This window comes from Plectrocnemia conspersa, unplaced genomic scaffold (genome assembly GCF_051122295.1).
Source record: "Plectrocnemia conspersa isolate PC_06_02 unplaced genomic scaffold, ASM5112229v1 ptg000009l, whole genome shotgun sequence".
NCBI classification, from domain to species: Eukaryota; Metazoa; Arthropoda; class Insecta; order Trichoptera; family Polycentropodidae; genus Plectrocnemia; species Plectrocnemia conspersa.
This window is the reverse complement of record NW_028277173.1, coordinates 8,876,759-8,901,704: the sequence shown is the minus strand read 5'-3', so window position 1 is coordinate 8,901,704 and position 24,946 is coordinate 8,876,759. Positions and strand designations below refer to the sequence as shown.

Genomic DNA, 24,946 nt, shown 5'->3' with positions numbered 1-24,946 from the left:
GATCTATGTCATCCGCGGGCGGCGGGCTTCTACTGGTCTCTTTGAGTGGCTGCTGGTGACTGCCTTTTCCCCATCGGAGTCTAGACTTAAGTATCCAGGACTGCAAAGCTTGCTGACCAATTGCAATTATGCAGCGATCGTCCAGCCAATCGCTGCAGTCGCTTCCTAGAACATCGAAATAGGTATACGCCTTTAGAAAGCGACGTTAATGGCCATATGGTTTATTATATTTGTGACGTTCCGCAACAAAGAAATATTCTTTCAATAACGAAGAATATTTACAGTAAGAACAAATCTCTTGCTATTTTTGTGGTCGTAACGAGGGCTGTGTGGTTCAAATCCTTTACGCTATTGTCTTGTTTCCTTGTTGATGGATGATCATTTTAGTCACAGTAAATTAACACAAGTTTGTCAGTTGTGTTTGATCGCTACCATGTCAATGCCGGTAATACCGGTATTGTTTGTTTTTATCTCGGTAATACCGGTATTATTGGAATCCCTAATCATGAGCTTTATTTTATTGAAGAATTTCCTCGTTCAGATTTTTTAAAAACATTGCTGGTATCGATAAGGTCCTACTGACTTATTATTTTTTAACATTTTTTAGCATATTCTAAAATAGATTTTAAGTTAGTTCCTAATTTATGATTCCCTTTATGATATGTATTTGGACCATTTATTTTTTTTCACTCAAATTAAGTTATATTTTTCCCTTTGTGTCTTTCAGGAGTGTCACACTTTTTTTGCTTCAGTCCTAATGTTTTTTTATGTAAATTACATTCGTCGTGTTTTTGTTATAAATTTTCTATTTTTTTACATTTTTCATTCAACCAAACTTTTTGGCATTTTTTTATTCGGCGATGAAAGAGTTATATAATTCACCAATTAAAAAAGTTTAAATTAAGACGAAAGTTTCGGTTGATTACAATGATAATGCGTATATTTTCCTAGTCGGAAATTGTCATACATAGCCAAATTTTAAAATAAAACTTTATTTCTATACGACATTAACTTTCGTATGTATTGTATAATATATATATTTAACTAGTATCTGTAATTAATTCAATTATGTGAGCAGATAGTTACAAGTGCATACATGCTGTTGATAACGTCAATTTCTGGTTGATTTGACTCGCTTTAATTAACTAATTAAAAAATCATATTTTTCGCTCTTTTAAAATCTCGCTATTCATTCCTCGTCGGCTCCATTCGTGTGTAATTAAAAGTATACTTATAAACGAAAAAAGTATATCTCTTCTCGTCCAATTTTGCAATTGAGCCTTCTTTGTTCCGCGTCTGTCCTTAATATGAATTACGAGATACGGAAGCGCAGACCCGAAATAAGTCAAAGAAAATGTCTTTTGCAGTGATATTTTTCACAGTGTGTTTTTTTTCCTTTCCGCCAAAAAGAAATTACAGGAAGTTTGGCGGCGTTCACGTCCAAATCCTACTGATCCGATGTGGACGTTTGGCTAACATACCACGTTCGGAAACGACCATTATATGTCTAGAAACTACATTGTTTCCGGACTGGTATTCTTACCATTCGCTCGATACACGCGAAATGATACGAGGGGAGATCAAAAAGTTTGCGGATTGCAGGTGTAACAGTAAAAATATTTTCTAACAATAAACATGTCAAAATTACATATTATATTATTGTATTTTTTTCTTAATCTAATATATGTTTGTTTCCATTACAGACTGTACCGCCAACGATACTTGGGAGTTATGGTCAGCAGCACGTGGGCCTGTGGATTTGGAGCACTGGTCCCTACTTGGCTTGAAGCATGGGGACGGTTCGGTCTGGACCGCAGGATCGGATCTTGCTCTATACTACCAGACAGAAGAGGAAGATCACCCAAAGAATTCTTATTCGTAGTCGCTTTTGTCTTGCCCTGTCTCGCGATCGTCGTATGCTACGCAAGAATATTCTACATTGTCAGGAAAACGGCTCTGCAATCCAGAGGACACAAATACAATACAAAAAAACCCATCTCGTCAACTTTTCAAAGCAACGCGGCCGACTCTGCCGCTTCTTTAGACACTAGTCTACACATGAAACCCATATCGAAACTCAACAATAAAAACAACTATCTAAGTCCGGAAGATTCCGCATTGGGCTCCGTTTCAACTGCAACCACCACAGCCGATAAATCGCTAAGTTTCTCAACTGAAAAGTCTTCACCCAAAACGGACAAGAGCGATCATTTATACTCCTCGAGCGATTCGACTAAAGAAAACGGAATAGAGGAAATAAACGGCAATAATAATAAAACGCAAAAGAAGCGCAGCATGTTAAACTTCAAAAAAGACAAGAACGACAGCAACTTACTCTCGCCGAGAGTTTTACCATTTAAATGCACTTATAACGTTGAAAAAAGATCCAGAAAGATGATTATGGAACCTTCCAGTTCTTCTGGAATAGATATGTACGACGATCAAGAGAACACTTCTGTGAGATCAAACACTCCGACTTCTGTAGACTCATCTCCTACAAATCCAACAGCTAGGAGAAAATCAAGAGCCAGTCGGTTCGCTAGCATCGCATCTTTAACCAGGATAACGTCTCTAGTTCGCAAAGAAGGACGAAAGTGTGTTAAACGTCGCCCAGGAAATACTTCGAATGGCTCTAACGGATATCCTGGTAAAATGTCAACAAAAGACAAGAAGCTATTGAAAATGATCTTAGTCATTTTCGTTTCCTTCTTGGTCTGCTACTTGCCCATAACCTTGACGAAGATTTGCCACGACATAGATATAAGAGTTTTAAACATTGTCGCGTATATATTAATATATCTAACTACCTGCATCAATCCGATCATATACGTGGTCATGTCGTCCGAGTATAGACAAGCTTACAAAAATTTAATAATGTGCAAAGGATTTGTGGCAGATGTTCCGAGGAGACCATGACCTTCGATCAGACTGTCGACACACAGTAAAACCAACTATTAAGACGTGCAATATTGTATGAAGGGACAACCCTTATTTTATGAAAGCAATATAATATCAAAACATATTTTTTCCTGAAGAAAATTCGTATATGAAGCCCTGATAAAATTATTTTAATGAAATAAAAACAATAATAATTAACAACAATATAAAAAGTTATGTTAAGGATAAAAATATAAACCCTTAAACGTGTTTATGTAAACATCATGTAATCAAAATGCCTAATAAGCGAAATAGACGAAAAATTCATATCGAAAAAAAACAAAATTTGTTTGATGAGACAATTATTAGTTAGATAACTCAATTATTTTTTCGCTCTAATCGTTGTAGTTTTCTTAGACATGATTTTTTATGTGAGTCGTTAAGCTATAACGTATTTTTATATATTTAAATGTACTCGCTATTGTGAACATTTAGAACTGGTTAATAATTATGAATTTATCATTTACAGCATGTATTAGAAAGGCGTTGTTGAAAAATAAAAAGTGTAAGAAACGCTAATTCATAATAAATAACTAATAATTACAATAGGTTGGTTATAGTATGTTTTGAAGCAGAACGACTCCTATTATATTCATTCCATTATTAATTATTAAGAATATTTTCTGTGAAAATATAAAATTGAAGTAATCAAGTTTATATATATCACTAAAGTTTATGTGTGTTATTAAATTACGAGGGTGAATTAAAATTTAAAAATAATACTTTATTAAAAGCAGTATTTTATCATTTTCAGATCATTATACAAAAAATGAAAACTCGAACCAAATGCTTTGAAGGATTTGACTCATTTTAGTGTAAGAAATAATGTTACTATAACACGCGTGAAAAGTCGTATTTTTATCAAGAAGTGAACCTCACTCTTGATTACATAAATATGGAATTGAATATAATTACAGAAGTGCTTTGGAGAGGCCTTCCTTCTGCAGGGTATGTGAATGGAATGCTGAAAAGAAAAGTTTTAAATTTTCACATATATGTATAATATATCATTAACATGAACTTATAAACATAGTTTATGGTATGGTGATATTAATAATAATAATAATAATTTGTGTATGTCATTTGATAGATTTTTATATAATAATTTTAATTATAATATAATGAAAAATCACCAAAAACAGGGGCAAATAAATATTTTACTTTTTGTTTCTTAATGTTGCAAATCAAAATCATGCCAATAGGTTTTTAAATAATATATAGAAATGTACATAGCCCTTGCTTTGTGTGTAACCTTCAAATATTAATAACGACAAATAAAATATTATAATGATATGAAGAGCACAAGTCCATTTAATTTAATTTAATATTGTATACTTAACTTAAGGTATACCTTAATGATATATTTAATTATACGTAAGAATACCGTTATATATGTGATAATAAACCACCTCAGATAAGAAGGTGTGTTAGTAGTACACAATTGTATATATTATTTTGTAATATTATTTTTATTGTGCCATTTATGTTTTAATTGTGAATTTGTGTTACTCGAACGGTGAAAATGTACCAAAGATTTATTAGCTTAAATATTTATACTTAATAATAATTATTATAAAACAAAATTAGAGTGTGCAAGTTTTTTATTATTAAAATAATATTATTCGAAACAAAATTCATGTATTTCTATTTATTGAAAAAATGTGGTTAAATTGAATAAAATTGATTGCAGATTTCTGTATTTATATTTTATTTTTAATAATAGAATTTAATACACATATATATGTCCAACAATATAGTAGGTACACTAGATTAAAAATGATAAGAAGCTCAGGAAAGATTTCGAATGTCTTAAAATAAATAAATAGGCGTAAATACCTTATTTGCTGCAGGTATTAACTGGATTCAAACATGGTGCATAAAAATAAAGGCCCGCCCAGAAAATAAACCAAGTAAATATAAACGTTAAAAATGCAATGCATTGGAGTACGAAAGGTAAGCTTATTAAGAAATGAGAATATGAAGGTTCAACTGAAAGCAAGGACTTAGAGGGAAAGGATAGTATATAATTATAACAAATATATAGTATCCTTTTTTATTGCACTCTGTAATGTAACTGTAATATTTTTTAAAGAATTTGAACATTCGTTATCAAATTAAATACCATCTCTGATTTTTTTTTTCAATGAATCGAGGAGATTTCAATACCGTGTTAAATATAATTAAATGGCACCTCTTTTAAGTCTGGCACCTTGGGCGACCGGCCGTATAACCCACTCCTCGTGAGCTCCGCCACGGAACGAATTAAATTCAAGGCCCTACTGTATAAATTTAAATAATGGCCTGGTTTTCTATACTGGCTGGAGTAAAAGTTTAGGATATTTAATATAGACCTGGGCCTATATTAGAGGAAATACCGTATTCTATAAAAATTGATCGTACATAATAACTTTAAAAGTAGTTAATAAATATTTATTATATTATTTTAACTATTATTATTTAATCTAAGTAAAAAAAATACTCCTCCCCCTGTTTTCTATTAAAATCTGGTCAGTGTTGATTTGTGCTTAGGCCAAAACAGGCGGAGCTAAATTGGAGGTTATTTTACTGACAGGCGTAAATATTTGCTTACAGTGGAAATCAAGTATCAAATCATTATCACAAAAAATGTACATTTTTAAGTGTTTTCTGCATTTCAATATATAACAAAATATATACTTAATCTTCAGTTTTAATAAGATGACCATATTTTGAAAATATCGAAGGAGGACAAAATATAATTTTTGTTCATTTAGTGACAAATAAAAGATTGTTTCGCTTTTTTGTCAATTCAGAGACAGACACTGCGAGAACTAAAAAATAGGTCACTCCGGAGATATTTATTCGAGGAGAACAAAGAAGGAGCAAAGGAAGTCGCCTGGTTACCCAAGTCTTAAGTCCACTAGAAAATAATATACAGGTGGTGTAAAAAAATGCTAACAAAATATTACAAGGGTAAAAATGATACTACATTAAAACTCGAAGTAAATTTAATGTTTTTTGCGAGGGAGGGATTATAATTGGCTACATATTTACATCAAGCCGATATTATTATTTTATTTCTTTTTAACTAATAAATATTATTGCTAATTATTTATACGTCTTCGTTTAATAATTATCGAGCCGATGTTAAGCTGTGTTTGGACCAAAACTGTCAAAATAATTTCAACTTCCGTCATACACATCTATATTTACAATGAAAATTGAGTATCAAATAATCAATCAAGATAATCATAACCTACCGAACAACATAATATGCAGAGCGTGCATGAATTCCGATAATGTCGTAAATAACAACATTACCTTGGATAGCATATTCAAATATAAGATGGAGTTGCAACAATCTTGTGAAATAACATTCAAGGACATTTTTCAATGCTTGACATCAATTAATGTAACCGTATATTGGAATTTAAACATACCTTACATTATTGGCTTTTATCGTAAAACTATTCTTTATAGGTTTCAAACGAAGATGTAATGCCAAATGCATTTTGTAACCCATGTGTACAAAATTTGATTATATATTACTCATTCAGAATACAATGCTTAAAAACGGATTTAATTTTGAAGAATATTTCCAACGATGATAAAAATTTATCTAATTCGTTCCATTTGAACGCTTCGATAGATAGTGATTGCGAGCAGAAAATATTAGATAATTATAATATAGACAAAAATACTCCAAATATTGAAGAAATTTTCGACAGTCAATTAATCGACTCGTCAAATTATGCAAACGAACAATCTGAGCAATTAATTAATGATGAACCTGTTAATTTGTTAAACGTAGAAAGTGTTTTTGAATGCGATGTTTGCGGAAAGAAAATGAAGCACAAAATATCATTAAATAGACATATTTTGAGACATAATAAGAAACAGTTCAAATGCCAAGTTTGTGAACGAGAATTTTTTTCAAAAGGTTATTGTTTATTAATATATTGTTTTGATAATATATGTAATAATAAAATATTTTTTAGGTGAACTGTCAAAACATTCGATAAAACACCAAAATGAAAAACGTTACGTGTGTACAATATGTGGATTAGCATTTTCAAGGAAGGATTCATTAACGGCACATAACAAAATTCATTTGGGTCTCAAACCCCACAGGTGCCCACATTGCGATAAGAGGTATTGGAAAGATTAAATAACATAATATTTACTATTTTGTATTGTTATTGAATATATATACTTTTTTGATTTCAGTTTTCTAAACTCACACAACTTAAAACACCACATTTACACGCACACAAAACACAAACCATACTTATGTGTGCTTTGTGACAAGAATTTTTCCCAGAAATCATCATTATCTAACCATTTAAAGTCATCGTGTAGTAAATTTAAAGAATGGTGTAACGATTAAACCAATTTTAATGTTCTATGTTACAATTTTTATAGAATAAAACACAAGAATTAATTTCGGTATCAGCTGATCTTTCAATTATATCTCTTTCAATATCACCAGTCCACCAAAACTCCAAACTATTCTCACAGAACGTTTGCACTGCAGAATCTTCTGAAGAAATTTCTAATTTTCTTAAAATCCCACTGTGATCGTCTTCTATTTCAGCGCAAATATCATCCATGTGATGTTGCCCCGAACTAGTCGCCAAAATAGGTCGATAGGGATGAATGGAGACTCCATTACAACAATCCTTATGTAAATTATACTAAAAATATAAATATAATACATTGATAGTGAATAATATTATTTTTTTTATATTAAAATAAACATACCATATGTTCCTTGGTGGTATTCTCAGTTATTAATTCATCAGTCAAATTCCAGACACGGACAATTCCATCCGTACTACCGGATACTAAATATTTTCCACATTTCGATATATCAAAATATACTCTCTGATTAGTTTTAACCTCTCTGTGCAATATCTTAAAAGCCTTACTATAATATCTAATATCCCAAATAATTAACTGATCGTCTTTTCTAGCACCGGAAACTAAATAATTCCCATCTGGAGTAAATTGCAAATGTGTAATACCACCTAAAAATAATTATATATAAAATTAAGTTTTGGATATTTTAAGTAATTTATATTACCTGAATGTCCGCGCATCTTCCCAATACTGCTTGTCTTTCCGTCTTCCATGCTATACAAACTAATCACAGTGTTCCAAGAACCGACAGCTATCAAGTCGTTAATTGGAGAAACTGCTAAACAAGAAGCCGAATTATAAATCGGTTGATTCAAGTAATCTCTTCCAGGTCTAATTAATATAATTAAAAACGTAAGCAGATTGAATTTGTAGATTATAATTTAAAATATTGTGTATACAACCTATTGACGTCGAATGTTTTTAAGCATTTTTTATATCCTGCGTGTATTTTGGTGCCGTCGTTAGAAAAACATATCGATAATGCAGCTTCAACTTCATCAACAGCATTATAACCTCTGTACGAACATCTCAAAGTCCCATCAAAAGCATCCCACATTTGCACTGGTGCATTCTGACGTGTTGTAATCCAACTAAGAATAAAAAATGAGTTAAAAAATATAAACAAGAGAAATAAAAATAAACGAAAACGCACCAGCAAGTTTCAGGTAGCATACTATTCATTCCAGGATACCAACAATAGTCATATATGAGTCCGCTTTCGGGTATTTGAATTATAGAGTCCAAAATATTTACGCTACGTCCTTTGCTCGCGGAAGACTTGTCGTATAGGTCTCGAGGCAGCTCTATCAGATGTACTCCTCCATTATTAACTACAGTCAAACAACAAGTTCCATCTGGGGACCATTTGCAACCTTTTAAATATGTTTGCACTTTGTTTATGTCATTAATGTTATTTATTAAAGGATGCCATGAAGATCTGCTCAATTCGATAAGCGACGTTTGCTGAAACAACGATTTTTCGTCGCTTGTTATAGGCTTGGATATCGCAGTGGTTTCTACAATCTCATCAACTTCCATTGTATATATTTTATATGAAAAAATGAGCTTATAATAACATAAACATCGCTTGACAGCCGGCACACCAGAATGCGGTAAAAAAATATATTTGGCCTTAACACTATTTTTTTCATCCAAATAATGCTGGCAAACATCTAGGCTTGCTCATAATAACGCCTTTTGCACTCGTAATATTGTGCTTTGCGCTCATACCAGATAAATAACATGTTTATTAAAATATGAACAAATTTAAATCTACAAAGTCTTTAAAAAATTTTCTTTGAACTTAAAAAAATGAATAGATTTTTCTTTAAACTTAAAAAAAATAATAGATAATATAGGTCCTTGTCTCCTTTGGTTTTGACTGACACCAGAATTTATTTATTTGTTTTTTACTAACAAAAATATATTTCTTTTGATCAAAAAATTATTAATTAATAACTTTTGGAAAAAGAGCGTAATCAACTCATGATATGTTCGCAAAATTTCCCATACGATATTAATTGATGATGCAAATTTATAATATTGCTACTTTTATTTGATTACAATGTATTGAAAAGTACATCGAGATGTTTCAAAATTGAATAAAGAAGATAAAAAAAATATTGAACCAAAAATCTAAAAATGATTTTTTTAAGCCAACCGATTCCCACACGCTTTTGTCGTTCCTTTCTTCTTCATTTATGATTTTGTTAAAACATTTCAGAAGTTATATTTGATCATCTTTTATACAATTCATTATCTTAAAACAAAAGTTTCATCGTGTCTCACAAGCTCTAGGTATTTGTGTTTGACTAATTTCGCGAAGGAAGTCCATTCGTTTTGGAGAGAGTGTGAAAATCACACCAAATCTCCTTATTTAAAAAAAACATATTCATTTCTGCATATTTTCTGAACAGACTTTCTTTAAAATTAAATTCAGCTGAGGTGCATAACAGTTAACATAATGTGCATTAGGGTAAACTTCTTTCAGTAAAATTTGTACTTCATTTCGTAATTCGCTCATTACCGCTGCATCGTCATAAGTCTGTGCAATCAGTTTTTTGTCGAGATTAAAAGATTTCAGTTCTTTTTTTAAACATTTATAAATTCCATTACAGTCTTAACATAAACATTGATAAACGCCAAAATCTTTTTCACTAGTTGAGAATTGTAAGTAGCACAAAATAATTACGAACTGCAGACGACAAAAAATCATGCGTCGGTTTTTTCGTCTATTTGTAAGGAAATTAAAATCTCATTATCCACTTTACTTTGATTTCTTCTAAATATACCTAATACGTGCAGTTAAAAATGCCCTTTTTGTTGGTTTTTTGACGTATTTTATGACAATGACAATGCAAGAAAAATATTTTAAATTTTATTATTATTTTGCTAATAAATCATTTTTAATTATAAATTTTAAAGGCAAATACCGTAAATAAGTGTAAAGTTGTATCTGGGGATAACTGCAATAAATTGTGTAAGTGAGCCTGTGTCAGCCGGTCCTTGAAGCGACGCCTCAGATCCCGTAGCTTAATAAGACATACGCGACAAAGAAATACACCGCGTCTGGGAGAGAGGACAGATTACTAGCCCTAATAGAGAGAGAGTATTCGACACGTATATTTTCACCGATATGTTCACATTAAATTACTGCGTTTACATAAATAATAATTAATTAAATTTTAAATGTTAATTTATTGCATACTTACAATTGTATATTTAAATGTTTTTAATCTAAATTATTTTAAATAATTAATTTCAATTGCTGTGGCATTTAAATTCGAGCTGTCCCTGTATACCAGCGGTCGGGGAACCGGGGTAAATTACCCCAAATGGGGTAAAAATTAATTTTTTTTGGGTAATAGGGAAATTTTAAAATGCTATTTCATAAACGTGTTAGTATGCTTACAAACTTAAGCAATATGTAAATGTAAATTAATTCAATAAATAATGTTTATTTAAAATTTACATTGATTGTTTTCTTTTCAGAATGGGGGGGGGGGGTAATATCGACTTACGCAAAAATATTTTGGGGTAATGGTTAAAAAAGTTTCCCGACCGCTGCTGTATACCATATTGTCTCACTTCTCGCTGTAATTCGATATCTTCAGAGGATTTTTCGTCTACTCCGATTGTCGCTTTTTGTAGTCAGTACAAATTTGCAATAATTCTTACATCGTGTTCGACGCTGTTGTACCAAAATGTGTATAGTATAAAGAGGTCTATTGTTTCCAAACCTTTGCGGAATATAAAGGAAATGAAATGTACGTTTAAAAATGCGTATCATCGTCGATAGGGTTGTATAATTAAATATATAAATACGTTTATTTATATTTAATTGTTTCGTCGTTTGTTTGAATTAAAAAGCTGAAATTCGACATGAATGCTGCCATATGCCGCGGCGTAGTTTTTCGCAGACAACTTCAGGTCGCAGAAGGAGTGCAAGATGGCCGCCGCCGAGCCCGCCACCGTTCAAGACGAACAAACCGTATCGGGTAAATGTCGGCCTCCTTAGAGCCGATTAGCACTCCTGCGGTTCTTTCCGCGTTCCGTGCTCCTCGTACATCGCTGACGTTGACGAATTTTCCATTTAATTTGCAGATGGGGGGCGAGGGCCCGCCGAGGCGTCAGCGTCGCTCCGACGGCTCGACGCGCTCGACGAGAATCTGATGAGCTTCGAAAGACTAGATAGGGCGTCACCGGAACTCTGGCCGGAACAAAGTAAAGACGGCCTAAGTAAATTATTAAGCAATTTTTATTATTTTTCAACCTATTATTCACTAACGTCAAAAGTCAGCGATTTATCATTTGTTCTAGCAACAAATATTAAAATTTTACTTTCATGATAGTTTTACTTTATATTAAAAAACAAAACTTTCTCGATAGATGTCATCTGTGCTAATTTTGAAAAGCTTTTGATCAAATTTGTCATGCCTTAATTTTTAAAAAATAGATAAGTTCGCCTTTTTCAGATTGTTATCAGTTGGCACATCAGGAATTCAAAATATTAATCTATTTAAGTATTTCTTAAAATAGATTCCATCGAGGATTGTAGAGAACTTTAGTTCAAAGTTATAAATCTTTGTGAATGTCACTTTCTAGAACAAGCAAAACATCGCACAGAAGTAGTAACCGATTTAGGTGTCCTATTTCAAGAGGGCTACAGATTCCATCAGCGTATAGAAAACATGCAATAAGATGTTGAGATTTGTTTTGTGGTACGTGATTCCTTCGAGGAGCTCGAGAGCACTGTGTTCATTGTGTTATCGCCTAGTATGCGGTACCCTCAAGCATGCATCTTTAGGCCCACTGTCCACAGAAGCTTCGCTGCATAGACGCGTATTCATCATTGTACACCTGCTTGCTGCGTACATATAAACTAATGAGACACTGTCAACGAAGCTGCAACGTCACGATCACGTCGCTGCATGCAAGCTTCATGATGACAGTCGTCAAGCATGTCAGACGCCCGAGCGTATTGAACTGCGTGAACGTGTAGAAAACAGTGGCAATTTCAGCTACTAAATTTGTTCAGATCGTCGAAAAGTACCGGTATCTTTATAATAGTAATCTTGCAGATTATGAAGTAAAGAATATTACTGAGAAAGCTTGGAGTGAGGTGAGAAGTTAAATAATGTTTCGTAAGTTTATATGTACTCAGCAAGCAGGCGTACAATGAGGAATATGCAGCGACGCCTCCACGGACAGTGGGCCTTAGTCTCGTTGCCAAGTAATGCAACCGACTCACTTCTAATAAAAAAGGTTTCTCCATATCCATTTTTATTTCTCACAAAATTCCTACAGGGTATACTGGTATATGCTTTCCTCGAACTTCGTTTTTGTGTGCCACCTATTTACTAGCGTTTACGTTCCTGAAGATTGTTTCAAGTACTGCATCCAAAAAAGGGCTAAATGTACTTTGAATGTTTCCACCTGCTCCTTATGGTCAAGCATAAGGCCTTACCCACCGGCCAGCGACCCGTAGCTACAATTCTATTGTCAACCTCATCCGTAACGTTCGACGACTGCGGCCGGCAGGGACGTCATTTCAGCTTTTTCCAAGGGAATGCAAAAGTTGACCAGTCAGTGATTTTTTTTTAATATTTCATTTTTATACGATTTTTCATTAAATGACACATCAAAACCAATAAAATCGTGCCGTCGCAATGGAAACGCTCGGTTATAAAGTGTTAAAGAATATACTTAGATCAGTCCTTTTATATCAAAAATACGTAGTAATATCAGTAAAGATAGCTATCATATATTTAAAATATAATGTGAATATCGAAGCGCAGACGAGCTATGAAGCAATATATGAAATACAATGTCTGTTTGCAACCGTCAAATTGAGTTTCATAGCAGCATATTAGTGCCTGTCAGTTAAATTATATTTTCACTAGTAGAAATATATAGCTACTGGGGAAAATGTTTTTGAATTTTATTAGTGAAAATATAACTTCACTGTAACATTTATACATCGCATGTAAATAAATAATTATAAGTATCCTGCCAGATAAATTATATTTTCACTGGTGTAAATGTATATTGATTTGATTTCACTGAAGTTACATATTTAAAAAAATATTTTCGGGATAGATTCCAGACTGTTATTTTTAGATTTTCTTTAAGGGATAACCTAAGAATTTCTGGTTTAGAATCAGGGACACCATTTCAGCTTTTTCCAGGGGTGGAGCAAAAGTTGGGCAGTAAGTGGTTGTTTTTTTAATATTTCGATTTCATTAAGATTCATGGTAATTCATTAAATGATATGCATTTTCTGGCCAAATTCATGGGAGGGGGGGGGGAATGCACCCAAATGATGTTCCTAGTCACGATTCGAGTTGGTCTCCTGGCATCGCTTTCTATTTCGAAAACGAAACAAAAAAGTTTTAAAAACTCCCCGTTAAACATTTATCGACCTTTTAACAATCTGCCTGTAGTATTGCTTTGTTCTCATCCATGTACTTGCAGTTGGTTGACGCATTATAATCTAGTCATTATTGTGATTATTGTACAGATGTTATGCCCTGCACATGTATGTAAATAAAATGTAATACTAAAGTATATATCATCAGGGCATCGAACCGTTACTTTTTTGTTCCGATTCAATTAAAAATATGTATTTCGATTTGGTTCCTGTTTTCGTTCTGGAATAAATATCGGTTTTTACGGTTTTCGGTTCAGCTCAGAGTGATAATTTTTAATGTTTTTATTTGTATTACAAATTAATTTTCTACCATATTTTAAAACATTTTTTCTACTATTGTTTATAAGCAATAATATAAATAATAATTAATAATTAGAGAATATAATTTGTTCAACAAAACATATGCTAACAAAACAAATTCGTATGTTACACAGGATTCTTAGGTATATTTATTTATAATTAAAAAATAAAAGTTTTTTCATTTAAATTATTTTGATTGTCTCGCAAATTAAACTTTAAGCCAGAGAAAGCTCTACATTATCTTGTGTTGCTCGAGCTCCTAAAACCACCATTGCAATTTTGTATAAATGAAGATATGTATTTTTATTTTCCTCCCAAAATTCTAAAATGTTTTTTTTCTGTTGAATCTATGTACATGGCTTAAGTTATTCAATATGAATCCAATGTCCACATATATAGCAATATGAAATCTGTGTGTCTATTATGAATTCTTTATTTTAAAATCCTCTTAGGCCGGTTTCACACGTGCCGGGTGGATTTGCCCGGCACTGGGCCGGCGCCGTGTAGTGGGGATGGTGTTGTGTGGGCTAGTACCTATCATTTCAGACGTGCCGGACAAATCTACCCGGCGCCGGCCCGACGCTGACTGCCGGGTTGTCGCCGGCCGCGCTCACTAAACTGTCCGGCGCCGGGTACCGAGTTGAGTGTGGTGGGGGTAAAACTCAAACATGAACCGGGCCGTTGACAGTGATTGTGGTATCTTGTAATAAAATTATTAAATATATTCCTCGTGTTTATGCAATTGCGGAAGAAATAGACCTCGAAATTTTAATTATATTAATGTAATCTCTTTTAATTATCTTAGTAGAATACATACAAAAATAAAAAAATAACGCGAAATGTGTGGAAGGACTTATGTGAAGCCGTTAATCCTAAATTACTGGCACCAGTTGACGGGGTATAGGTCGGGTTGGGAAGAAACCGGCCACGTGTGAAAGCTTTGTAAACGGCGCCGGCCCGGTGCCGGGTGAATCCATCCGGCACTTGTGAAACCGGCCTTAATCTTCTACCTTTTCATCAGATGTTTCACTAGATGATTGTGCTTGTTCATTTGCGATTGAAATTGATTTCTTTTAAAATTATAACTTGTTACAAATATTTTTTAAATGTTGCACAACTTGCATTTTTTGCGACTGCGTGCTTGAACAGAAACCAAACCAAAATAAACCGATTTTTTCAGTTCAGCTCCGTTTTTCGTTCCGACAAAAATAACTTTTCGGTTCAGTTTCGATTCGAAACCCTGGTATATATACTAGCAATCAAAGGTTTATGGTTAAACCATTATTATATGAAAGATCAGGCATATAAACAATCAATTATAATATTTTAAATGCAGTTCTGAAGAAAATTCAAATAGTCAAATATTTGTAGAAATTCCTGTGAGGCTTTTTACTCAATTATTTTTATTGTTATCTAATCTGCTTTTACATAAATAAGAAGGAGCGACTTTAAAATAATACCTATGACAAATGTAGAAAATAGTTGATCCTTTACTTTAAAATAATTTTTGTTTCAAATCGAGTTGAATCTCTTCAGATAGCAGAAAGCCCAACATTTCTATACATCAATTAGAAATTTGGTTATTTTTCTGCTACTTTACATTATTAAAATATTGAGATATAATTATCCATGCAGTGTGAAGCTTTCATTCCCTAAAATATAATGTTTGTTTTTTCTAATAAATCAACAACAAAATTTAATTACTTTGCCGTCAGAGCAATTTGATTACTGTAAACAGCAACGACGTTTGTATCGCTTCCTTCTGTGCATTTTATCAAGACTATGGCTCTTAACATCCAAAATTGAATCATGGTTCATTATTGGAGCAAACTTCAAGAAACACCTGCGTGCATAAAAAGTTATTTCGTTCATTTATGTATAAAATATTATACAATAAATAGCACATATACAGAAAATGTGTGATTTTAAAACAGTCTAATAACAAAATAATTGTACTTACTGCTTTTTTTATATTTTTTTATAAATACATATACATATTAATTGTTATCATATTTAAAAAGTAAAATCCAAACATGTGGCGCTCCTCCACATTTTCACACAAATCTTAAGAGCGATATATAATTATTAGTTTGTGACCTAAAAAGGGACAATGGGCTTATTACATACTATTAAAGTGAACAGACGTCTTTGTCCTCCTTTTTTTAGCTCCTGTAGCAATTTCTCCTTAAATAATTTTCGAAATGCCGTTTTTTAGATCCCGCTACAATTTGTCCTCAAAAAAAAATATTTTTAGGCTGACAAAAATTTCCGGGATGTTTTTTTTCCATTTAGTTCCCATAGCAATTTGCCCTTCTTTGCCCTCCTCGGAACATTTTTTTTATTTTTAGTGTCCTTTGATATTTTCAAAATTTGGTCACCTTAGTACTGCGTATATATTAAGGTGACCAGATTTTCGTTATTCCTGCGTGAGCAACAACAGCTATGAAAATTTTTGCTCAATGAGGACAAAGACGTCTGGGGTCTCCTTACATATATATATATATTGATTAAATTTTCGTCCAAAACGTCACTTTAGTTGAGTAGTCGGTCACAATTTTTTAAATGGCGCCCGAGTGCGCGAATTTGAAGGCAGCGCGCGCGCATGCGCGTTGCGCCGTTCGTGTTTATTTCCGTGTTGTGCCACCGGTCGCTCGACATGTCCGTGTCGAGCGACACGGAGGCCGAATGCTCTAACGGAGGGGATGCGCCCCGTTGTCCAGTTCCAGGCTTGGGACAGCTGAGGGCCGCCGCCCAACGCGGCCAGTCGAACGCGTCGGAGTCGCAACAACCTGAGCCTCTCACTCAAGAGGACCTACAACTAATGCACCGTGAGTGATCGGCCGTTTTCGCCTTTCGCATATATCTTTCGATCCTATTTTAGTTCGCACTTGCTGATTTCAGAACTCGGCACCTTGACTACCAGCTGTATGATAATCGAGGTTAAAAAATTACACGACCTAGCGTACAAGCTAGGCGTGGAGGAAGCCAAGGAGATGACCAGAGGGAAGTATCTCAACATATTCAAATCGAGAAGGCAGCGATGATAGAACGAGCGCTGCGTCCATATGTGCAATTATAATTATATATGTATATATATATATATATAAAAATAAAACACGGACGGTCCATTTTAGTTATTCTACGAAACGTCTAGTCCAATCTGTTCAATTCTAACAAATCTTTATTAGATAATTGATGAAAATATAATTAACCACGTGTTAAAGTAAGAATTGAGCAAAATATGAGGACTGTCCGCTTATAAAATAATTTAATATTTTAAATATATGGATTATTATCAAATAATATAAGACTACTGTGTAAATAAAATATATTTTTTATAGATATAGTACATTTTTATTTGTATCAAATAAAAAACTAGGAGGATGGCTTAATACATTTTACATTTAAACGCACTTTTCGAATAATATCAACCATATGCATGTATTCATAACAGTTTTATTAACATGATAGTGATTAAATATGTTTTAGATTTTTGTGGCCTGCGAGGTTTTTCTCACGTGGAAAAATCTTACCAAGCTTAGACTTCTTCAAAAATTACCTCAAAATGTGCTCAAGTTGTTGTCTTTCTTTGTGTAATATAATGTTTTTAGCTGCTATGTCGGGCTTGAACTCTGGACGAAAGATTATTTGTTTTATATAACACGATGAGAAACTACGCTGTCTCGTATGTCATGAATCGATAGCTGTTATAAAGTAGTATAACGTAAAATGGCACTGAAAAAATTGACTATTTTCAAAACGATTTAAGAGCATCACTCACATATCAAAACTGTTTTAAGAATATTTGTATTCAAAACGAATCTACTGTACATGCTAGCTACAGAGTTGCAAAAATGATAGCCCAACCTGGAAGACCATACACAAGATTTTTAAAAAACATGATGGATGAAGCGTGTCCCAAAAAGATCAGGTTATCGTCTCACATGATAACAAGACGAATTGAAGAAATTGGAAATGCCATACAATATATTTTGAAAGCAAATGCATTTAACTTTCAATATTATTCTATTGCAATTAGTGCAAGGTGCAATTAGAAATAGATACTGCACAATTATTAATATTCATTTGTGGTATTGACGAAAATTTTAATATTCAAGAAGAAATAGCTGCTCCTGTTAGTTTGAAATATTTTTTTATGTTAAAGAGGAGAGGATTCAAAATTTTGATCCCGGGATTTCGGTATTGCAATTAGTCGATCCTGGGACCAGCCTTGGGATAATTTTCATATTTATTTAATATTAGCTATGTAATTTTATCGATAAAAATAATTTAATATGTACAAAATCTGTTTTTATAACGTACAATGTATGAAGTACGAATAATTTTCGATTTGGGTTTAAGATATAAAATAATTTAATCAAAATAAAAAAGTGAAACAGTTTTATATATTTATTTGAGAACATAAAAAAATGAACATTTGACAATGTACTTTTTGTTCACATGTCATCAAGCTTTTTGCGATTTCATCCTGTAACTATTGTTTCTTGTTCAATTGATAGGGGTTTTATGTAGGATGACTGCGTTGAAGAAAATTCGATTGATGACGTTATTAGTGGCTCATTTTTTTCATAGCATGATTCCAAAGATTCAGTTGGAATTTTCTTTTGATTAACACATTATTTATCAAATTAAACGAGCTCTAATTTTGCTATTTTATATTTTTCGCCCTTGAAATTCATTTAAATACAATGATTTTTTATATTCGATTTTATCATCAATGCCTAATGCAGTAAATAATTTATTATGCGCGAGCATCCGGTGTTCCACAGAAGACACGTACAATTCGCGCAAGAATGTACACAAAATATAACGATTTTGTTATTAATAATTCGATTGTGCTTGACAAATCAATCAATCCCGAAAATTTCGGGATTATGTTTTATAATCCCGGGACTCATCGGTTATTGAAAATCGTTCGGGATCCCGGGATTGGAATCCCTAGTAGGGAGTGTTTCTCAGGTTTTTGATAAAACTGATTTTGTGGAGACAATTTTTATTTTCAAATTGTATATGTTATCAATAAGTTTATTTTACATTTAATAGGAAATGCTCTTTAAAACTTCAAAAAATCATTCTATATTCCAACTTTTCTTTCATAAAACCCCTGACCGTAAGTATAATTTAAGAAAAAAAATCAATTATTTCTATTAATTTTTTTCAGGGCTGTGAAGTCGTACCAAAATTTACCACTCTGATTTCTACTGTCCCTTGTACTACGACTCCAACTGTGACTTAAAAAAATTTAATAAAGGCAACCTTTTTGCCAACATGTAAAATTGATAGCAATATAATATATGACAACGATTTTAAAATTATAAAAAAAGAATTTTTAAAAATCATTAAACATTAAAAATTTACGATTACTTAACTATTTAGCTGTTATTCTATATTATTTTTAATGTCTTACCATTAACATAGATGATTAAAGAAAAAATGACTCCGCTTAAATGCCACGACTTTGACTCTTCATTCCTAATTTTTACTTTATCGCATTTTTTCTTTGAAAGTAAAACAATGCGACAAAGCAGTGCATATAGATGTGCCGGCAGTAAAATCCCCGGTTTATTTCGAGGAAAAACAGGTTTTTTGTGTGGGAATAAACGGCGATGGGAAAATTCGGAGAATAAAAAATACGAGAAATAAATTGACACATTTTTATCTACAAACATTGCAACACTTAATTAAATGTAAACTGTTTCATGTACACTCGACATCGTTGTGTTGGGCTCTGGATTATTTTGGGTGGTCACAAAGTTTGGACGGAATACATTGTTGGCAGCTACAACAGTCTCGGTCGTAAAGAATATTTTCTTTGATTGATACAAAATTATTTTGTTTTGTATCACATGTTTGTAATTGCACTGCTGTTACATTCAACTTACAATATTTTTACTTGTATTTGGATTGTTTAATTTGCATTTTGTATTAATGTATTTGGATTTTGTATTGTATTATATACATATATTTCAAATAAATGCTGGTTTTTGTTAGGCAATAATTTTATAAAAGCTTTTATTATCTTTAAATGCGCTGAATTTGCGTTTTTGATCCTTGCTGAACTAAATGATACCCGTATCAGTACCCGGTTTTTTCATGTTCCGTCCCTTCCAAATTCCCAATTTTACTCATCACTTTTTTTTTTGAGAGAAGTTTTTGATATTACTAGAAAAATGTAGTTTTGATATAGCTTATCGGCTAAAAGCACAAATGATCAACTTCTGCGTTTAAATTATTTATTTAAACAAAAAAATATGAGCACATCAGTCATTTTTTGTTATGATATTATCAATTAGACAGATAGAGCCGCTGCAGTAGTATTTTATTCGCGATTTGAAGTTATATGTTGATTATAATTTATATACAGTGAACGGTGCGCGGAGCTCCCGCTGACATGCGAGCCCGCCAGAGTCGCAAAGAGAAGGAGGTCCGTCACGCCAATGTTACCAGAGTTCCGCCAAATCTTGACCATAATAAAAGCTAAATATATATAAATATAATTATATGATAATTTAATACATTATAAAATAATAAACTTGTTATAAATAACAGTAATAAATAAAAAAAGCAAAAGTAACTTTTTATTTATAATTTATTTGTTTGCCATTATTGTATACAATTTAATTTAATAAAAGTAAAAATAAATTTGGCCTAAATTTGACCATCAGTCGTAAGTGGTCGGGTGATCACTGGCAACACAGCGTTTTCGCGGTGCGCGATTTGGCCGCGAATCGGAGCGTTTTGGCCACGAGCGCTCGGTGTGCGGCCAGTCCATGAGGCTGCCGCCTCGCCCCCGAACCGAATATGACCAGGTGCTGCACCCCCTGCCCTCCGATCTTCCGTACATGTCATCCTGTTAACATAACCTCAATCCGCGCCTTGCAAATTTACCTAACGCGGTTATAGGGCAATTTTCACTTGCGGCCCGTGACCGATGATATTTTGACATTTGTCGATAAAAACCTAACCTCAAAATCTCATATTTCAACGCCTGTGCCGATTTCGTGTTTCATTGTTGCGAATTGATTTTGTTCCTAATTAATAGGTATTTTCCATTTCAGAGCAAAAACTGAGCTTGGCGCCGTCACACCCCATAATATAAAACAGCTGAAGAAGCTCAACACTGTCGTATTTCCCGTTTCGTACAATGACAAATTCTACAAAGACGTCCTGGAGGCCGGAGAGTTGGCCAAGCTGGCATACTACAACGACGTGGTCGTGGGTGCCGTGTGCTGTCGGATAGACACGTCGGAGAACTGCAGACGCCTCTACATCATGACACTAGGTTGCCTTTATCCGTATCGAAGACTGGGCATCGGCACGCTTATGGTAGAACACGTTTTAAAATATGTCAAAGAGGATGGCAATTTCGATAGCATCTTTCTGTAAGTGAACTGTTTCATTCTACGAGGGGTCGTTTTACTTTCATGATAAAATACGGAAGAGCGTTCCATATGACACTATTATGATATGTTCCACTGTGCCGATGTCTTAATCCTTTGCAGTCCAATTTATTTAATCACAATTAAGATGCTTCCCTATTATACATATTTTTATTTCTTTTTCTACATTCTTTTTTAATCAATTTATCCATACAAAACATCTGAAAGAAGTCAATAGGCTCCTGAAAATTTTCTGATTTTTTTTTGTCTGACTCATTGCCTAAGAAAAATCATCACTACTATTTAGATTACCAAATTGCATTAAAATAATCCATGAGCATTTCTTTCAGATTCATCATCGTCTTTATCACTTTCACCATTGGAAATATTTGCCTTAGTTTCTTTATTATATTCACTAACAAATATTATTTTTAGAATAACGCAAATATTATCATCGTCAGCCACATTATAATTGTAAAAGAATAACTTTTCCTCATCACTGCAATTGATTTTATAATTTTCTTTATTAGCACAGTCGATTGTAATTTAATTTATTCAAAGAAAATGTGTACTTAAATTTAAAAACAAAACTTTTTATATTGAGAATGATAGGTAACAATTCACACATCTGGGCTTTGACAATAGTAAAGTACTCGACTAGCGGCTGACACAGACTGGTCAAAAAATTATTCCTATAATCCATTAACAGATTTTACGACGTATTTTAATAATTTGTCAATTCCATGTAAAATGGTTGGGAATTACTCAAATTAATAACGAAATAAAATACTGGAAATTTGATCATCAAGTCATTAAAAAAAACTTCAGATAATAGAAATTATATTGTGCATGACATACGTGCCTTTGGACTTTTAAGGGTTAATACTTATGTTGGGGAGGTGGGGGGAAAGCTGCGTATCAATATATTGTCATATGACAGGTCAGGGGAATTGATGATCGCCAGATTTAGTGGTTAAATCAATGAATTTTGTCTTATTCCTTTCACTTCTCTTTTGCTCTAGAGCCAGGCCTTTTATAATCGCACTCTGTGCAATCACAATCATACATCCACCTCTGCATTGTTGTCAGTGTACCATACCAATGCAAATACCTGATCATATAAGTGACCCATGGTCCTAAACTCCCTAGCATGGTGTGACTGTGGGTTGTGTGTTTTGCCAATGGTGCATTGCCATTGCTTTATTGAGATTGACAGTTACTTGTTACCATATTGCAGCCATCCTAATATGTCTGCATCAATTATCTCTCAAGGACAAACTATGTAGCAAATATATTTCAGACATGCTTCCTATTATAAATGAATGTTTGAAACACAATCAAGTTTGTGTCGCTTGTGCTATTTATATTCGACTATGGCTTAAATGGTAAAAACCCTAATCTATTTTACTTTGTCCATTCTAATGCAAAATTATGCTATATAATGGACGTCTAAAATATAAATAGTTTTGTAGAATAATTACGAACGGTAATGGTAAAAGCTCATTTTGCTCTTTAAATTCTATTAAATGATTGTCTATGCCTAGTTTATTTTTAAGGAAATTGATAGAGATATATATTTCAGATTGGCGTGTTTTGCAGAAAACTTCTGAAAAATAAGAGCACTTTTTTAAAATATGTATATGATAAAAAAAAATTTGTAATGCAAAAACTCCCGTAGCTATCTTAACTTCTAAAAAATTGATCTTTCAGTTATGCTCATTAGCCAGCCTAATATGCCATCTTATATTCTTTAAAATGGCGACTGTTAAAAAAATATTATTCTATTAATCTTTTAAACGCTGTATATTTTTTATGTAGGTATGTGCCCCACACCGTAGATTTTAAATGTGCTTAGACCAAAAAAATATTTCAAATGTAAAACATGCTATTATTTACATATTGACCGCTATCCAGACATTTCTGACAAAAGCAGAGCATACCGGGTTGCCAGCACTAGTTTTTAAATTAATTTTTTTTTATTTCTTAACTTATTTTATTTATATTTGATTTTTGCGAACTATTATGAACTGAGAATCTTTATGACGGAACACCAAGCAAAAGTAGGTCCTTATATTTTATGTACATAAAAGAAATCAGTAAATCAATTTACAAAAATATCTATAAGATATATCTACTTTTGTCTCAGAAGCTTGGGATTTATTTCTCATTTTTTCGCATGCTGTCACAGTGAAAACATCAAAGATCGAATTTATATACACAAGGCAAAGTTTCTAGCTCAAACGACTGGACCAAATTGTCCTGCACCTGTTTTTTCATGCTGTTATCCCCATGGGGTCCAATTTTGTATTACACCTGAGAAGCTTACCTTTATTTTCGTTTTTTAAATTTTAAAACTAAATCGGAAGGACAAGAGATATCTCTCAAACATTATAAAATAAACACTTGAAATATTTCCATCTAGTTAATTAATTGTTTGAAAGGTGCACTGCGGCATGTGGGACACAGCTACGTTCGACGCCATATGGCGCTTGCTGCGTAGACCAGGTTAATATTGCTTATCTTTGAAAGCTTTCTAAAAAATCTGATTTTCGTAGCCAATGGCTGTATGGATATTTTTAAATATTCGATAATTACCTAGCATATTTATGATTAAATTTTAATTAAGGAGCAACTGCATATGACGCTTTTCTATATTTTAAACAAGTTTTGAAAAATGGCTGGATGAAAATTTTAGTGAATATTCCCGAATCTCGATTCACTCGTTTATATTTATGTTTAACTTTTTTCTTTGTATTTTACAGACACGTTCAAGTGAATAACGAGGGTGCGATAGATTTTTATAAAAAATTCGGATTTGAAATAGTCGAAACGAAGAGCCACTATTACAAACGGATCGAGCCGGCAGACGCGCACGTCTTGCAGAAAACGTTACGGCCGACGAGCAATATTCCCAACGGACCGACTAGTCATGCCAAAACAAACGGACACGATTGAAGTAATTGAAAAACAAAAATAAAAAAGCAACGATCAATCGGCTAAAAGTCCAAGTTTACATAATATACAATTGATTTACAGTATATATGTTGTGTTTACAAAAATATGTTATTAACAAAATTACTAGATATTCAGGTATTCAATCGTCAATTCTGGCATTTGTTAATATGGATTAAAAAAAACTCAACTATATGGGGTGCCAAGTCTGAAGTTTTAAAATAATAATAAAAAAAATACATTACTTTTAACCTAATTTATCACATGTGATATTTGTATTGTATATATGTATACCTGTATTGTTTATTTCTCTATATAACTATTGTTCTTTTATAGCAATTTACACTACACATGTCGAAGATCGCTTGTACTATTCTGTGTGCCGTAATAATAAAACGAAAGCGACATGTGTTACATTAAAATAAATCTTAATACAACTCATAATCGCATGCAATATTCTTGTGTTCAATAATCGCAGTCGATTACGAAAACTTTTGATGCTCCAATAAAGATACAGTAAAACAACCCT

At 32.8% G+C, this 24,946-nt stretch overlaps 4 protein-coding genes and 1 long non-coding RNA gene across 8 annotated transcripts in view; 3 read left to right on the top strand and 2 right to left on the bottom strand.

The window, feature by feature from the left end:
- LOC148231852 (G protein-coupled receptor moody) overlaps window positions 1-3,083 on the top strand; it is a 50,331-nt gene extending 47,248 nt beyond the window's left edge. The window contains exon 4 of the mRNA XM_088193076.1: window positions 1,704-3,083. Coding sequence (XP_088049202.1) covers window positions 1,704-2,916 — 1,213 coding nt within the window. The 3' untranslated portion in view covers window positions 2,917-3,083. The remainder of the gene's footprint in view (window positions 1-1,703) is intronic.
- Window positions 3,084-7,293: 4,210 nt separating this feature from the next.
- On the bottom strand, window positions 7,294-8,993 carry WDR79 (Telomerase Cajal body protein 1 homolog). The gene is made up of 5 exons (XM_088192414.1): window positions 8,489-8,993; window positions 8,238-8,426; window positions 8,000-8,166; window positions 7,678-7,943; window positions 7,294-7,610 (listed from the first exon to the last, which is right to left on the bottom strand). Exons 1-5 carry the CDS (start codon window positions 8,872-8,874, stop codon window positions 7,311-7,313), a joined length of 1,308 nt encoding a protein of 435 aa, XP_088048540.1. The 5' UTR covers window positions 8,875-8,993; the 3' UTR covers window positions 7,294-7,310.
- A 2,206-nt stretch (window positions 8,994-11,199) lies between these two features.
- LOC148231849 (protein lin-52 homolog) lies at window positions 11,200-20,094 on the top strand. 4 transcript variants are annotated; one of them, XM_088193383.1, is made up of 4 exons: window positions 11,200-11,333; window positions 11,440-11,559; window positions 16,786-16,893; window positions 16,967-20,094. In XM_088193383.1, the coding sequence occupies exons 1-4, from the start codon at window positions 11,285-11,287 to the stop codon at window positions 17,107-17,109; spliced, it is 420 nt and encodes a 139-aa protein (XP_088049509.1). In that variant the 5' UTR covers window positions 11,200-11,284; the 3' UTR covers window positions 17,110-20,094. The 4 variants fall into 4 exon arrangements, with proteins under 4 accessions (XP_088049509.1, XP_088049507.1, XP_088049511.1 ...); XM_088193381.1 differs by having other exon boundaries at window positions 11,440-11,574; XM_088193385.1 differs by lacking the exons at window positions 11,200-11,333; window positions 11,440-11,559 and adding exons at window positions 11,652-12,568; window positions 12,643-12,920.
- On the bottom strand, window positions 12,302-16,791 carry LOC148231850 (uncharacterized). The gene is made up of 2 exons (XR_015810833.1): window positions 15,063-16,791; window positions 12,302-14,512 (listed from the first exon to the last, which is right to left on the bottom strand). It is a non-coding gene; the product is annotated as an uncharacterized LOC148231850 (long non-coding RNA).
- A 677-nt stretch (window positions 20,095-20,771) lies between the features above and the next one.
- On the top strand, window positions 20,772-24,942 carry san (Probable N-acetyltransferase san). The gene is made up of 3 exons (XM_088193380.1): window positions 20,772-20,895; window positions 21,145-21,468; window positions 24,228-24,942. Exons 1-3 carry the CDS (start codon window positions 20,888-20,890, stop codon window positions 24,418-24,420), a joined length of 525 nt encoding a protein of 174 aa, XP_088049506.1. The 5' UTR covers window positions 20,772-20,887; the 3' UTR covers window positions 24,421-24,942.
- Window positions 24,943-24,946: the final 4 nt, after the last annotated feature.